At 33.3% G+C, this 15,803-nt stretch overlaps 3 protein-coding genes and 2 long non-coding RNA genes across 6 annotated transcripts; 2 read left to right on the forward strand and 3 right to left on the reverse strand.

The window, feature by feature from the left end:
• Positions 1 to 116: 116 nt before the first annotated feature.
• LOC124443430 (probable dimethyladenosine transferase) lies at positions 117 to 3,442 on the reverse strand. Its single transcript, XM_046993926.1, has 12 exons — positions 3,263 to 3,442; positions 3,115 to 3,188; positions 2,765 to 2,851; positions 2,141 to 2,202; positions 1,951 to 2,044; positions 1,797 to 1,846; positions 1,607 to 1,730; positions 1,381 to 1,473; positions 1,208 to 1,272; positions 1,073 to 1,136; positions 391 to 497; positions 117 to 313 (listed from the first exon to the last, which is right to left on the reverse strand). The coding sequence occupies exons 1-12, from the start codon at positions 3,318 to 3,320 to the stop codon at positions 271 to 273; spliced, it is 921 nt and encodes a 306-aa protein (XP_046849882.1). The 5' UTR covers positions 3,321 to 3,442; the 3' UTR covers positions 117 to 270.
• Positions 3,443 to 3,515: 73 nt separating this feature from the next.
• On the forward strand, positions 3,516 to 7,503 carry LOC124443461 (SET domain-containing protein 9-like). The gene is made up of 4 exons (XM_046993928.1): positions 3,516 to 3,740; positions 3,815 to 4,056; positions 4,687 to 4,810; positions 6,745 to 7,503. The coding sequence occupies exons 1-4, from the start codon at positions 3,631 to 3,633 to the stop codon at positions 7,082 to 7,084; spliced, it is 816 nt and encodes a 271-aa protein (XP_046849884.1). The 5' UTR covers positions 3,516 to 3,630; the 3' UTR covers positions 7,085 to 7,503.
• A 117-nt stretch (positions 7,504 to 7,620) lies between these two features.
• Positions 7,621 to 13,798, reverse strand: LOC124443415 (PP2C-like domain-containing protein CG9801). Of its 2 annotated transcripts, none has more exons than XM_046993908.1 (3): positions 13,463 to 13,798; positions 11,064 to 12,081; positions 7,621 to 8,271 (listed from the first exon to the last, which is right to left on the reverse strand). In XM_046993908.1, the coding sequence occupies exons 1-3, from the start codon at positions 13,591 to 13,593 to the stop codon at positions 7,894 to 7,896; spliced, it is 1,527 nt and encodes a 508-aa protein (XP_046849864.1). In that variant the 5' UTR covers positions 13,594 to 13,798; the 3' UTR covers positions 7,621 to 7,893. The 2 variants fall into 2 exon arrangements, with proteins under 2 accessions (XP_046849864.1, XP_046849872.1); XM_046993916.1 differs by lacking the exon at positions 13,463 to 13,798 and adding an exon at positions 12,484 to 12,674.
• Positions 13,462 to 14,361, forward strand: LOC124443492. Its single transcript, XR_006947673.1, has 2 exons — positions 13,462 to 13,546; positions 14,139 to 14,361. It is a non-coding gene; the product is annotated as an uncharacterized LOC124443492 (long non-coding RNA).
• Positions 14,362 to 14,440: 79 nt separating this feature from the next.
• Positions 14,441 to 15,789, reverse strand: LOC124443485. Its single transcript, XR_006947672.1, has 4 exons — positions 15,720 to 15,789; positions 15,492 to 15,647; positions 14,953 to 15,012; positions 14,441 to 14,645 (listed from the first exon to the last, which is right to left on the reverse strand). It is a non-coding gene; the product is annotated as an uncharacterized LOC124443485 (long non-coding RNA).
• Between the last annotated feature and the right edge of the window lie 14 nt (positions 15,790 to 15,803).

The raw sequence follows: 15,803 nt of genomic DNA on the forward strand, positions 1-15,803 counted from the left end.
GGGTCATAAAACACACAGGTAGTCATACAGACTGTAAGAAACCTGGCGAAAATCAATTAGTTTCAAATAGCCTTGTTCTCCTACCCATATTTGAAATGGAAACTTTTGACTGCATATAGCATAGGTCAAAAAAAGCTAATTATTGACTTCATAAAAGGTTTTCACACATACACTATTATACAACAATTTTATCAAATAACATTATTTCTACCTTAAAAACATCCTTCAAACCTTTACAGTCAATCAACAACAATTCTCAATCACTCACGTTCACGCAAAATGAACTCCGTTTGAGTTGAAAACTTGAAGTAATCTGAAAAAAGAAAAAATCCAAATTAGTTACGCAGTAAAGCACTTAACCATTTATCGCAATTGAACTGTGAATCGTACTTTAAGAAATCGTCAATGTCCATAGATCTAGCTCTTTTCTTAGAAAAATCATTTTCATTTAAAATTTCTTGGATTTTGGTCTTCATATCAAAGTTTTCTTCCAACATCTATTGCAAACAAAAAATGGTTGATAAAAAAATATATAAAAGGTGAAAGTGCTTACTATCAAACATATATCGGCACGCGTACTTTAGGTACGCCATCTTCCATGCAAAGTGAATAAGATTATTTCGATAGTTAAGAAGATTTTAAACATTTTTACAATATGTTTCATGAAGAATGAATTTTCATGGATTATTTTGATTATAAGGTTGGAAATTTTGATCATTTTTAACTCTTTATTACACAATGTCTATTTACAATGGCGATGACAAAAGTGAATGAAGCTTAGGTAAAAAATTAAATACATCTCTGATACAAGATGTCAAACAAGCTGGTGTGCAGTGTGTTTCCTTATATGACATTAGATCCAGGATTTCGCCCAAGTCTTTTTACTGGGGGAGTTGAGTAATAAATTACCAATGGCAAACTTTAGAAGCAGAAAGTCATCTTTTGAAATTATAAATATGTATTTTGTAAAAGTGTTTTTCATTTTTTCAAACTACGTAAAAAGCCCAATTTACAAAAAAATGATATCAACAATTCAACTGATATTGAACATTGTGAAATAAACTATACATACTACTTCGTTAAAAGAACAATGTATTCTGTAGTTCTTCTCTATCAATTCCAAAACAGACTTTGAACTTGAACAAAAACAAGAAAGAGTTTTCCACAACAAACAGAGGATTGTATACAAAAATCTCATTAAACTTACCCAAAACATGCACTTAGAGTTTTATTTTTCCTTACAAATGCTATTCTCACAAGACCATCCCATTCCTAAAATAAGGACAATGTTCAACATTGACAAATCCAGCAAGTAAACTTATGACAATTGAAAAAGTTTCTCTTGTAAGCACAAAAAAGTGTGAAATCTACTAAAAATACCTGAAAGTTTATTGGTGGGGAAGGATTCTTTGGCTCAATACGCACGACACTTGACTCAACTTTAGGTGGTGGTCGGAAATTGTTTTTACCAACCTGATAAGACGGAAAACTATAATTGAAGACATTCATACACATGTGGAACTTTGTTTATGAGATGCAACCACACAACACAAGACATAACATACAATAACAAATGTAAAAAAACATATGCACCAGAATAAGGTACCTTCATCAAATGATCAACTCTAGCCAATAATTGTGTGTTAATAGAAAGTCTACAATATAATTTATCTCCAGGTTGAGCTACAAGTCTTTGTGCAAACTCTCGCTGAAACATCAATACTGCACATCTGAAATGATTACATGACATTATGAATGATGTCAAATGGGAAAAAAATAAAAATCAGCTTCAAAACCTGAAGAATGGACGATGTAACAGAAGTTTAAAGATAAATGGTGATGAAATCTAAAATGGAAACAATACATACATGTTATAATCTTGCCATTCATGTAGTATGCATTAAAGATTTCCCTATACATCTACATTTTGTCAGCAATCTACATACTTACTTGATATGGAAGATTAGCAACACAAACATCAAAATATGGAAGATCTGCTTTAAGAACATCACCAATAATTACTTGTAACTTTGATGCATATGGCCTGTAATTATGTTTTTAAAATATTCAGAAGATTTACATTTCATCAAAATTATTTACATAACAAAAATTTAACAATGAAATCTAACCTTCTACTTACATTCCTTGCACTCTTTTCTTTAATTCGGCAACTAGCCTGGGGTCAACTTCACATGCAATTACCTAAAGATGTATTATACAACAATGACATGACAATGACATGATAACAACAAGCTTAAATATGTAAGAAAATCTTCACAAACATTTTGCCATTCAAATTAACAAAATATGTACATTCAGTAAAGTAACAGAATGGTACTAAAACTGTGAGAGAGAAAAATACAGAGCTTCATAAAGAATTTGAAATGTTATTCAGCAATGATAAATTTACTTACTTCTTGCATTGTCAATCATATTTTTGCAATGTAATTAGCAAAATGAGCAGTTGTAAAATGAGTCAATATGGGCACCACGAAAATATTTATTCAAAGAAATGTGTGTTTGTTTTCAAAAACGTATGGCAATGGAGGTTGAAATTGAACTTTGAGTCATTTCATTTCTACAAAAAAGCTCTAAATACATTTCTTGGGAAAGACCTAAAATCTTGTGAATAGATTCATTTGGCTGACATCATCTTGTAGAAGCTAATACAGCAATGTTGATAAAAATTACACAGTTCATGTTAAGATCAAACCTTAATAATAATACATTAATTACCTTATTTATGTACATGTTAAGATCAAACCTTTTTTACTTTTTCAAGAAGTTTGACAGTCATATTACCAGTTCCAGGACCAATTTCTAAAAGTGTATCAGTTGATCTCAAACCAGCCTGGTGAAAAATAGTACAAATAAATGAAATAATACATACAGAAGAGATAACTATGGTATAAATGTTATTGTACTACAGTTGCTGTATGATTTGTATGTTTTAATATAGATCAGTTTTCTGAGATTCTTACAATCATCATCTGTCAATACTTGAATGATTAAATTACACAGTTCATGTTAAATGTTTTTTACTTCCTTCACAAGGCATTCCACAATGCTGTTAATTGATCTTCATGCAAAACTAAAGGTCTGTTTGTCATTCACCTTTTCAATCAAACCATTGACAACAAGTGGATTTTTTAATATATGTTGACCAAGATCAGTTTTAAACTGAATTCCTAATAAATAACAAAAATATTTATCTGTGATCGTGTGTTTTAAACAATATAATGATTTTTGATAGCTACCAAACCTTGACTAGCAGCTGCTCCATGCTGACGAGACTTCTTTTTTATCCTGTCTTTAGGCATTTAGAATCGATTTTAATCTTTCACTTATATTTAAAGTTACTCAGTTTGTGTAGATCTAAATGTTTGCTAACTTTGCTTTCTGGCATTGCTTCACGCTTTCATCCTTACTTATATCACTTCACTGACCTTACATCACGTTGACGCTACCGCTGACCAACATACTGCGCGCTTTTAAGTAAATTCAAAAATCATGACCATTGCCATCGACCACAGCAATTGACACCTGAGCAAGTTAACAAGAAATTTTTTTTTAAAAACTCTTAAGTAAAACTGGTCTTGGTGCCGTAAAATAGTTTTAACTGTGTCTAGCATGAGCAATATGAAGATGAAATTGCGGAGTTGGTGGAAAACGATCTTGGATCGCTGGAATAATTATCGTTATCGTTTCCTTCCGTGGATCATTGTGAATTTAAAAAACAGGTATTTTTCAATTTTCAGTTTATAACTTATGAATACCATAGTACCTTGTTACTGAGTTAAAGTTATGACTTAAGACAGACAAGAAAAGTTTATGCACAATCAAGTGATAAATTAATAACGGATGCAAGAGCTCTGGACATTTTGAAAACATATTTCAAGGAAATCAGCAAACATAGTATGGCAGTTTCCAAGGAAGACATTATGAGAAAAACTCTTGGCTTCTCTATAAAACGATTTCCTAGTCAGGTCTCTGGAACTGGTGTTTTTATCTCCAGTGGAAACACAAAGAAAGGAGATGTTGTATCTATTTATCCTGGTATGATGTCATAATGAAAATGATGTCATGGTGAACATGTCAACATGATGTCATAGTGTACATGATGTCATGGTAAACATCATGCTATTGTCAACATGACGTCATGATGTGAACATGATGTCATAATGAACATGATGTCATGGTGAACATGATGTCCAAGTGAACATGATGTCATTGTCAACATGATGTTGTGATGAACATGATGTCATAGTGAACATGATATTGTGATGAACATGATGTCATAGTGAACATGATGTCATAGTGAACATGTCATAGTGAACATGTCATAGTGAACATGATGTCATAGTGAACATGTCATAGTGAGCATGATGTCATAGTGAGCATGATGTCATAGTGAACATGTCATAGTGAACATGTCATAGTGAACATGTCATAGTGAACATGATGTCATAGTGAACATGTCATAGTGAACATGATGTCATAGTGAACATGTCATAGTGAGCATGATGTCATAGTGAACATGATGTCATAGTGAACATGATGTCATAGTGAGCATGTCTCAGTTTATATGCAGCATTGTGCATTATTTATTTTCCATCTTGTGTCTCACTTTCTAATGTGAAGATCATAACTCAGTATGTATGATTTAAATTTACCTTCTGTTTGTAGGAACTGTGTATCAAGTTCATGAACCAATATTTTTTCAGTCCATTGCAAATCCATTCATCTTTCGATGTGTTGATGGTGTTTTAATTGACGGAAATGACTCTGGCTTGTCAAGAATAATATATAAGTGAGTGTTTTATGTGATCATTATTGAAAAATCGCCTTTGGTGTAGCTCTCTGATCTTCAGGGGTGGTGCCAGGAATTCTCTGATGGAGGGGCTTAGATCCCCAACGGGGAGGAGGGGCTGACTTTCTAGGCTGATCTGACAATGCACTTTCCATGCAAATCCTTTTTTCAGACAAAATTTTTGAAAATTATTATCAATCCTCAATTTAACTAAATCGTTGAAACATATAGTTTGGTTTTGAAAATAATAATTTACATCTACATGAAAAATTAACATTACATATTCGATTAGTTGTGAGAGCCACAACTAAAATGCTAACTTGAGGGATGGCTTGTTTTTTCATATATTTGGTTTTGCCCAATTGATTTTTTTGAAAAGAAATTTAATTTTAAAAGAAGTCAGTCTGACACAACTGAATATATGAATATCTCCACCAATCACCATTGTACTAACAGCCCTGCTAGTCGTGTGTGCAATCCAGGGATATACATATGATAGGCTATAACAAACCTATACAGTAAGTAAAAAGAATGCCTGCGTTTTCTAGTAATGTTGGATAGTAATAATCAAATAACCATTATCTCCGTCAAAGCTTTATAAATGTATTGAACATTCTTCCTATACAAAGCTGTAATCAAAGTAAGACGAGAATCTATTGGTTATTAGGTATACTATTTTTTTTTCTTGTTTAGCTTAAATCTTATGTTTTGTCATTTCATCTCAATATTATCTTGTTAAACATTTATACTGGCGAGCAGTTCTTTTTGACTGCATGTATATAATGAATCAGTTGTGTACTAGGAAATACTTTATATAAACATAAGAGGCAATATTAAAAATGCATGAGTAAGATATAACTTCGGTGAATCATTCGATTTGATTGTTTGATTTTCAGAGAACAATTCTACACTTTGGGAAACCTAGCATTGAACTTGTTAACTACAGTAACCAAATCCAGTTTGCTCCCTCCATCACAATGAATTCCTAACATCATTAGCTGTCCAGACGCTTGATGGTGATTTATGAAAGGCAATATCCGCAATACATGTAAAACTGTCAGAATTGGATGCTCATTGCTGATTTGAAAGTCAAACAGCAGAGTTTTTTTTACAAAAACTTTCCTTACATGTTTGTAAATGTAGATCGTCCAGGTTGGTATAGTCCTGAGAAGGAGTGTTTTTGTTGTTGTTGACTGACGTTTTGACAACCTTAGCGGTAGTCATCTTCAGAGTCATTTTGACCTGGATGATCTACATTTACAAACATGTAACGATACTCCCAGGTTCAAACCATTTACTTTAAAAAATTTCCTTTTAAAATTCGAAAGTCAAGTTGCAAAAACCAACCGACAGAAAACTAATAGCGGGCAAGCGTCGTGGTGATTGCATATGCAAATATATCTCATTTCGCATTTGCATATCTGTTCTCTAATAAACATTCAAAAATAAGTATTTTAGAGTAACTTTATTATTTTTTTTAATTTGATGTCTAGCATGTGTATGAAGATTATTACCAATGCTGAATGCTGACACTACTTTAAATAAATGGCAATAATCATCATTGGAAATTACTTTTTTTTTGATTCCCTGACAAATCGTCAAATAATTTTCCCCAATGAGGGGGCTGGCACCACCCCTGCTGATATTCTGGAAAAAACAATAGTTTTTATTTAACAATACTTACAGCAAACATGGTTTGTTGTGCTTAATCAACCCTTGGCTTGCTATAAATATAGTGACAATGGTATGTTTTTGTTACATGGAAACCATTTATTCAGTAGCCATAACATTTGGAGAACATAAGAATTTGAAGTTGTTGGTTAACTGTTAGATTTTGGTAATATCAGCAATATTCACAGTAGATTTGTGTTAGTTATTGACTCTGTACATAAAATTATTATTGTTTCACTTTAAGTCATTATTAAATTCCTTAGGTCATGTTGTCATCGTGACATGATTGGACAATATTTTACTTGTGATATGACATGGCTCACATCTACACCTTCAAATCACCTTTCATTAGGACAATATGTTAATAATGCCACAGGAAAATTCCCTGCCAATGTTACCTATCAAGAGCTAGACATACCAAGTAACTTTCCTCTTGTCTACATGAAGTACTTGCCAAATGCAAACTATGGCCATAAGTATTTCAAAGATGATGTACTTCATGTTAGAACAGTTGTTCTTATTGCAATAAGAGATATCTTTGAAGGGGAAGAATTGTTTTCATCCTATTTTACTGTGGTTCATAAAAAAAGAACACAACAATGAGGTTTATAGAAAATTGTAATGCAATCTGTCGAAGAAATATTCCTGTATATTTTATGTAATGAAATGTAAACAACTTGGTTGCCTTATTTAAAGAATTCAATATTATCAAGAACAAAAAGTCACAGCATGCATTAGAAAAAGTTTATGAAATATTTTTTATAAAAGAATTGCTCAAAAATTGAAAACCAAATCACACAATAAAACTTTTGTTTGTGTTTAATGCTCTCAAGTCAAACAAATTTGGTGATGAACTATTTCAGAAAGTAAGTCATAGGGCTAAGGAACCTGGAGCTTCCAGTGTCAGAGTTAACATTTTGTAACTTCTAGTTTGTGTTTTTGATATATATTGACTCTAAACTCCATGTCACTTAGCAAGACAATAATATTGTTAATTTGTTGCAATGACAATTGACTGTGCATTTCTTGGACCTTCTATTTTCTAAAAAGGGCAGTTTGGTTGGAAAGTAAGTACTTATGAAACCTAAAATGGACAATTCTATTATAAAAATTTATCAAAATGAGAAAAGACCAAAACATTCAATATTTAATATTTTATTAAACTAAAGAATTTTATGGCATAATCTTTAAATATACTTTAAGTTATAATATTTTAAGTTGTTTGTCATTCAGCAGACAAAGTTTAGAATCCGCAAATGTTGAGTTTGATTTCGTCATTTTTTTGTTGAGACCCTTTTTTTTAAAAACTGTTTTTGAAAATATAATGCCCCAATGGCTACCAAATCCTATGAATATTTTAATATTAAAATAAAGAATATGTATGAAAGTACCAATCTCATTTAAAACCAAAATCACTTCAACAACCCAAGCAATGTATATCCTTCAGGTTTATTTGTTGAAGACAAACTTTCATTTCCATTGTTCATCTCCACAGTAACATTTCCACTGCATTTTACAGATGATTCCCCTAATTTCGCAAAATCTTTCAAAGTAGTTTGTCTTAAAGGTTTAAGTTGAAAATTGCAAACTTCATATGCAACAACAGTCGCATGATCTAACTTTCCTGGAATTGTCTTTTTCTTTTCCTCAAAATCCTTTTTACATAAATTACTTTTTTCCAGAAACTCTCGCTTCTCACTTGTTTGTTTTAGAACAAAATTAATTAATTTCGCACAAAGTTCTTTTGCTGAGCTCTCTTCATTCTGGCAAGGACTATCTGTTTGTATAACCTTAACAACACAAAAAAATAACATAATTTCTATTGGAACTTTAAAATTTACAGAATGCATTAAACAATATATCCAACAAGCATGGTAATTTGTTATATGTTTGTAAATGATGATCGTCCAGGTTAATAAAGTACTGAGAAGGACTGTTTTTGTTGTTGTTGACTGACGTTTCGACAACCTTAGCGGTAGTCATCTTCAGAGTCAAATGAGGAGTAAACGTCAGGTTAGCCATATTTGTTATCTGGTTCTTACATCTTGTATTGTGTGTACAGGAAATGTGTATTGTCATTGTGAATTAGTTTGAAGTGTAATGTTTTTAGTTGATCTTTTGTTTGTATTGTGAATAAGTCGTTTGTAAGGTGCCGGTAATTGCTGTGATCTGTTCAGGGGGGTTTGTTCCAAGTTGGTATACCAACTTTCTAATGTAAGCCGTTGTCTATAGTCAGTACTGTAAGTGATGCATTTTGCTGAGTCCCAGTCAATGTTGTGCTTTGTGATTCGGTGATGTTCGGCAATGTGATTAGTTTTGTCTTGTTTCTTAGTAGCTCGTTTGTGCTCAGTAAGTCTTATGTTTAAGTTCCTGCCAGTTTCCCCGATATAGGAGGCGTGGCAGTCGGAGCAGTTTATTTTGTAAACTGCACCTTGTCGTTCGTTGGGTTGTTCTTTGTCCTTTATGTTCGTTAGTACTTGTCGTAACGTTGTGATTGGTTTATGTGCGACACGTATGTTGTATTGTCGTAAGATACGCGAGATAGTCTCAGACGTACCTTTGATGTAAGGTATCGTTGCTGTTGTCACTGAGGTGTTCGTTTCGTTGGGTTCGTAAGTGTTGCGTTTGATAAAGTCAGAGTTATACTTGTTTTTGTCAAAAACACGTTTGAGATAGTTGTTTTCGTTTTGTAGAGCGTCCGGTGAATCACATATGATTTGTGCACGTCTTGTTAATGTTCTGATTGTGGTGGCTTTGTGTGATGTAGGGTTGTAAGATGATTGGTCTAGTAGTCGGTCAGTATGTGTTGGCTTGCGATAAACTGTTGTTCCTAGTTTTTGATTGTCATGTTTTACCAAACAGTCGAGAAAAGGAAGAGTTCCGTTTTCTTCGACATCTTTGGTAAATTGTATGTGGCTGTTCTGTTTGTTGATGTGAGTATGGAAGTCATCAATCTCGTCTGCATGTAGTGCTGTGATTGTGTCATCTACGTAGCGAAACCAAAAAGGTAGTGCATGTTTGTAAGTCATGAGTACTTGTACGAAAACCCTCATTACAAACACCACGGACGTACTGCCATTACCGATAGAAGACATTATGGAGTTACTAGAGCTCTGCCTCACCTCGACTTACTTCCAATACAAAGGAACACACTAAAAACAATTACATGGGACAGCAATGGGCTCACCCGTTTCTGTTGTAGTTGCTGAAATTGTAATGCAATGTATAGAGAAACGGGCGCTCATGACTTACAAACATGCACTACCTTTTTGGTTTCGCTACGTAGATGACACAATCACAGCACTACATCAACAAACAGAACAGCCACATACAATTTACCAAAGATGTCGAAGAAAACGGAACTCTTCCTTTTCTCGACTGTTTGGTAAAACATGACAATCAAAAACTAGGAACAACAGTTTATCGCAAGCCAACACATACTGACCGACTACTAGACCAATCATCTTACAACCCTACATCACACAAAGCCACCACAATCAGAACATTAACAAGATGTGCACAAATCATATGTGATTCACCGGACGCTCTACAAAACGAAAACAACTATCTCAAACGTGTTTTTGACAAAAACAAGTATAACTCTGACTTTATCAAACGCAACACTTACGAACCCAACGAAACGAACACCTCAGTGACAACAGCAACGATACCTTACATCAAAGGTACGTCTGAGACTATCTCGCGTATCTTACGACAATACAACATACGTGTCGCACATAAACCAATCACAACGTTACGACAAGTACTAACGAACATAAAGGACAAAGAACAACCCAACGAACGACAAGGTGCAGTTTACAAAATAAACTGCTCCGACTGCCACGCCTCCTATATCGGGGAAACTGGCAGGAACTTAAACATAAGACTTACTGAGCACAAACGAGCTACTAAGAAACAAGACAAAACTAATCACATTGCCGAACATCACCAAATCACAAAGCACAACATTGACTGGGACTCAGCAAAATGCATCACTTACAGTACTGACTATAGACAACGGCTTACATTAGAAAGTTGGTATACCAACTTGGAACAAACCCCCCTGAACAGATCACAGCAATTACCGGCACCTTACAAACCACTTATTCACAATACAAACAAACGATCAACTAAAAACATTACACTTCAAACTAATTCACAATGACAATACACAATTGACACCCACACATTACAACTAAAAACGTCACACCTAAATCACACATCACAAATAAAAATAAAAATATTTCACTTCACACTAATCCACAATGACAATACACATTTCCTGTACACACAATACAATGACGTAAGAACCAGATAACAAGTATGGCTAACCTGACTTTTACTCCTCGTTTGACTCTGAAGATGACTACCGCAAAGGTTGTCAAAACGTCAGTCAACAACAACAAAAACAGTCCTTCTCAGGACTTTATTAACCTGGACGATCATCATTTACAAACATATAACGATACTCCGGGGTTCAAACCATTTACTTTATGGTAATTTGTATTGGTGAATTCTGTTGATCAAGCATGCTATCAACATTATGTACATGAGGTTCGGAGGTGAAGAAACTGTCACTTACTTTTTTCATGATAATATGTGAAATATCGCTGGATTTCATTGATGTTTGATCATCTGTTGTTGAATGAAGCTTTTGCTTTGGGAATTCATCATTTGCTGTGGGTTTGTTAAGAACAGAATTCCTTTCAAATGTTATTTCATTCACTAAATTGTCTATGTCTTCAACTGAATCCACTTTCAACACATTTGGATCAAAATTATCAGTAATACCATCACTTGCTAAAAATACAATGTCACCTTCATCTACATAAGCAAATGAAAAAGCAAGATTTCTCAAATCTGGACTATCCCCAATTAATGGTCCTATGCACCCCCCTGATTGCCTCATGTCTCTCTCATCAGGGTTGTGCGATCCCCAGGACACTTCTTGAACACATCCATCTTGTTTACGATAGATGAAAGCCAAGCTGTCACCAACATTAACAACACAAAGTCCAGAATACTTCACTCCTTTCATCTTGAATACTACAGCAGCACACAGTGTAGTAATAGTACCTGATGATTCTAATATACAATTATGAGCAAATTTAAATGAATTTAACATAGATTCAATGATATCTCCAGTTGTCTTTGATTTGTGTAAGTGATTTGTAAGATATTCAATACAACCCTTCACGGCTGTTCTTGCTGCAATAAAAGAACCAACTCCCCATCCACAACCATCTGCTAAAACCATAAAAGCATTATTCTTCCTCGCTACAACAGCAAAAGCATCAGCATTTGGTTCACCAAAGGGTTGTTGTGTTTTGGGGTCTATGTCATATAAACTTTGTGATAGTCCAAATGCTCTGTGATCCTGTGTCCAGTTGGCAATACCAGCTACAAGTTCAGTACTTGAATGTTTAGATTCATGAAACTTATTAAAATATTGTATCTGCTCCACATCTAGGCAGTGCACTCCACCATCAGGTCCAGTGTCTGCTGCCAACACTTCTGTTGTCATGGTAACAACATTGTAATATGGAATATTGGAAGATATTTTGCTAGATATGATTTCTCTTTGCCACTCATAATCATCCCTGTTATGAATACAAAATATTGTAACTTAAATGGAGTTGTTACTTTCAACATATGAAAATGGCAAGCAATTAAAAAATACCCTGCTGCACGACGCCATGGCTGACGATAGTGATTAGACGACAATGAAATTTCAATTAAATATATTGAGTTAATTGTACAGCGTTGCCTACACCTCTTTCACTATTTACTACCACTGTAACCAAAAATCAATGTTTCTATCATAGTTATTTCAGGTTATTCGTAGATATGATTTAAAACTAGTACTGAAGTATATACAATCACAGCCATTGAAAAACAATGACATAAAAGTGTCGCTTGAGCGTCGTAGTTGACATGATCAGTGAAGCAAATGATTAGACAAAGATATAAATGATAAATTTTAGAGAATAACCTTTTACTACCTTGTAGTGAATGGAACGTTGATTAATGAGTTGAATTCTGGATCTACTATTGCGATATGGTCTAATATATCAACTTCCAGTTCCATCGTTGATTCAACAACAAATACTATGCGTCTACCTCAATGAATAGTTTAGTCTTTTGAAACATGATCTAATGGAAATATTTTATTTGTGTATATTTAACACGATGCGGAAGACGGAAGTACTAAAATCGTGAGGTCATACGAACGACAATTTCGATATTTTGTTTCTATGATCCAGCATGATACAGCATAAGCGTGTTATACTGCATGATATAGTAAGAATTTAATTTTGATTGACTGTACTAAACTTGTTAAAAAAGGTTGAATTTGAAGTTGTGAATATGCCATGTTCATTGTTTAACATTCCTTCATTCACCTTTATTCGCTAATTCATTGCCAAAATGTGTTTCTTTTCAATATTACAAATAAGTTTATTGAATCACACATAATTTTGCGCGTTTCTGCACAAAGAGTCACTATAGTCATAAAAAAGACGCAATCAAAATGAAAACAATTTTCTCCCATTTCTTAGGTTATACGACTAAAGATTGAATAACAAATGAAAAAAGCTTTAAGATTATCAGCATTCCCATTATTTAATTTAACAGCAATTATGTAAATAATTTCAACAAAACATGCTAAAGTCACTGGCTAAAGCACCGCTTCTAGTGTTGTTTAAATTTTATAAATTACGTCACTTGACCTTATAAATTTACATGTATTGTAGCAGTTTTACAGTGAAACTTTCACTTCTAAACAACATAGTTTAAGTAGCTATTAGAGATAAGTTACAGATAAAAAAAAATTTTTTTTGCTTGATGAGACCTTTTTCAAAATCAGTGTTGTGTAGCTGGGAATTTAAGGCGTGTTGATGCCAAAATTTATTAGAAATTATATCGGCGATGCCCGATACAAAATATATTCCTAAAGCAAATTTATAAATCCAGAAAGTTTACCTGAGAGCACTTTTCGATTCCTGGAATCCTGTGTCTGTAGACGTGACGGAGTCCGTTGTGGTACTTCTGGATTTACGAGAGCAGGTACAAATACAATAAAAACCATAAAAAATACATGAAATATTCTCCATGTCTTTCAATGTTATCTTCGTTAGCTTCCGTGTCGTGTGACTTACAATATCATAAAACCGCACGCTTATGTATTTTGAGCTGTGTATTTAATGGTCAACATGATAGATATGGTATCATGTTTAACTATAAATTATCATGAGCTCAAATACTTGCTTAACACTGAGAACAGAAGATAAACAGAAGTCCAAAGTAACACAAGGGCAACTTTGTGTAAACAAACAATTTTCACTAATATCTTTGGCTGCATAAATTGCTCCATTTCCTATAATGTCGTTTTATCACGTGTTAGCGCGTTTTAGAAATTGATACTTTGACGTCAGACATGGGGGCGAACCATAGGGCGAACACTGCAGTCATCATCTGAGCGGATGGCGCTGTCAGTGAACATCATGCTTGCAGGTCGTCAGGGTCAATAGTCAATCAGCACAATTGTCCATATTTTAAGTGTCATATGAAGATCAACAGCATAAAACCTGATTTATTATGCAATATTGTGTAATGATCAAAAAGTTCATTTTAAAATATCTTATATTTTCTTTTAAAGTTTAGGCACAGAATGAAGAATAAAACAGTAAATATGTTAGAATTAGTTAGTCATCAGCTACGAAAACATGAATGTTCAAAAGATGGCTTCATTAAGAGTAGGCTTTCTGTAAATCATTAATATTATGCAACAGTGTTGTTTTTTATCAAATACTGAAACAAAGACTTTGTTATACATTAAGCACCAATAAAAAATTGCATTTCTAGCTCTATGTCTTTGAAAATTGGCTGTTGCTTTAAAATTTTCTATTGACCACAAAGAAATGCTTTCACAGATAATAGACTTCATTTTCCATAAAGCAGTTTAGCAGCAAATGTTTATATACCCTGAAAACATGATTGACATTATCAAAAAACAAACATTAGCGCTAAAACAATTTTCCAAATTGATCTCAAAACATGAGAAGTTATGCATTCGTTTCATATCTTTATCAAAAATTTCTGTCATAAATAGTGCTGTCTCTGTTTTGATACAAAATGTGTCCTAGCAGAGAGATGGATCATCTTCCTGAAAAAATAGTTCATTATCCAGTTAGCTCAAAATAAATCACAAAAATAATCACTTAAAACATAAAATTACTTGTTTATCATTTACATGTTCATAAAATGTTCAAATTAATATTTGTTCTAATTCAAACTATGCAATTAGATGTACTCAAATTATTAATAGAAAAGATATAAAGTTGTTTTCTGCATGTGGATTATATATTAATGATTTGATAGGCTATGAACAAGTTACAAATAGGTATTATGTTTTTAATTCAGCATATTATAATATGCTGCGATGCATAATTATTAATCTTTTTATTGCTAACCTTTGCATGTTTTGCAAAACGTTGTGAAAATATATGTCTGTAGGGTGGAACTGGTCGCCTCTATATGAAACAGTTTCAATAATCAGAAAAATGGTGTTTGAAAAAATTGAAATGTAAGATTTAGGCTTGCACTCTTATTTAATTTTTCCATGAAAAAGCAAACACATTTGGAAATACTTTGTCATTGTAATCTTCAAATAGGAACTACCAAATGTTTTTGATCTTTCTTACTATATACTGCGGAATTCATAGATCTTATTGCAACATTCCTATGTTGCAATTGTCGGATTGGGACATAAGATTAATGAACCTCATTGTTTGAGATGATTGAAAAGAGAAAAGTTGGAAGTTCACAATATTCTTGCCAAACAAGAAAGTCTGTAAACTGTGCACCCAAGATTCAAAATTTGCATGCATAAAAGCCTAGTTATTTCCAAATTGTGCACTCAGATGCACAGTCAGTAGGTACAGTACAACTCTTGGCATTAACACGGGCCTTAACAAATTCACTAGCACTTTTACAGTAACACAAAACAAACCTCTAACTGCCAAGAAAGCCAGCATATGGGAACACAAGCAGCAAGCATCATCCCAAAACCAATAACAGTATTTCTTTTCCAATTTCTAGGTTCACACCACCAACCCCCTGATGGGGACCAGACATACTTAGGATATTCAAAACGTTTTCCTCCTCCCTACGTTATAAAAATTTCAATCTTGATAATTATTATTATTTCATCATCAATAAACTGCTTATTTCATCTTACCATGAATAACGCGTTTCACCAGAGTTCTTAAAAAGACAGTATGTATTGCACAAGACAATTGTTTAATTTTTATGATATCGGGAA

The sequence above is a fragment of the Xenia sp. Carnegie-2017 genome, unplaced genomic scaffold (assembly GCF_021976095.1).
Source record: "Xenia sp. Carnegie-2017 unplaced genomic scaffold, XeniaSp_v1 HiC_scaffold_1, whole genome shotgun sequence".
Classification (NCBI taxonomy): Eukaryota; Metazoa; Cnidaria; class Anthozoa; order Malacalcyonacea; family Xeniidae; genus Xenia; species Xenia sp. Carnegie-2017.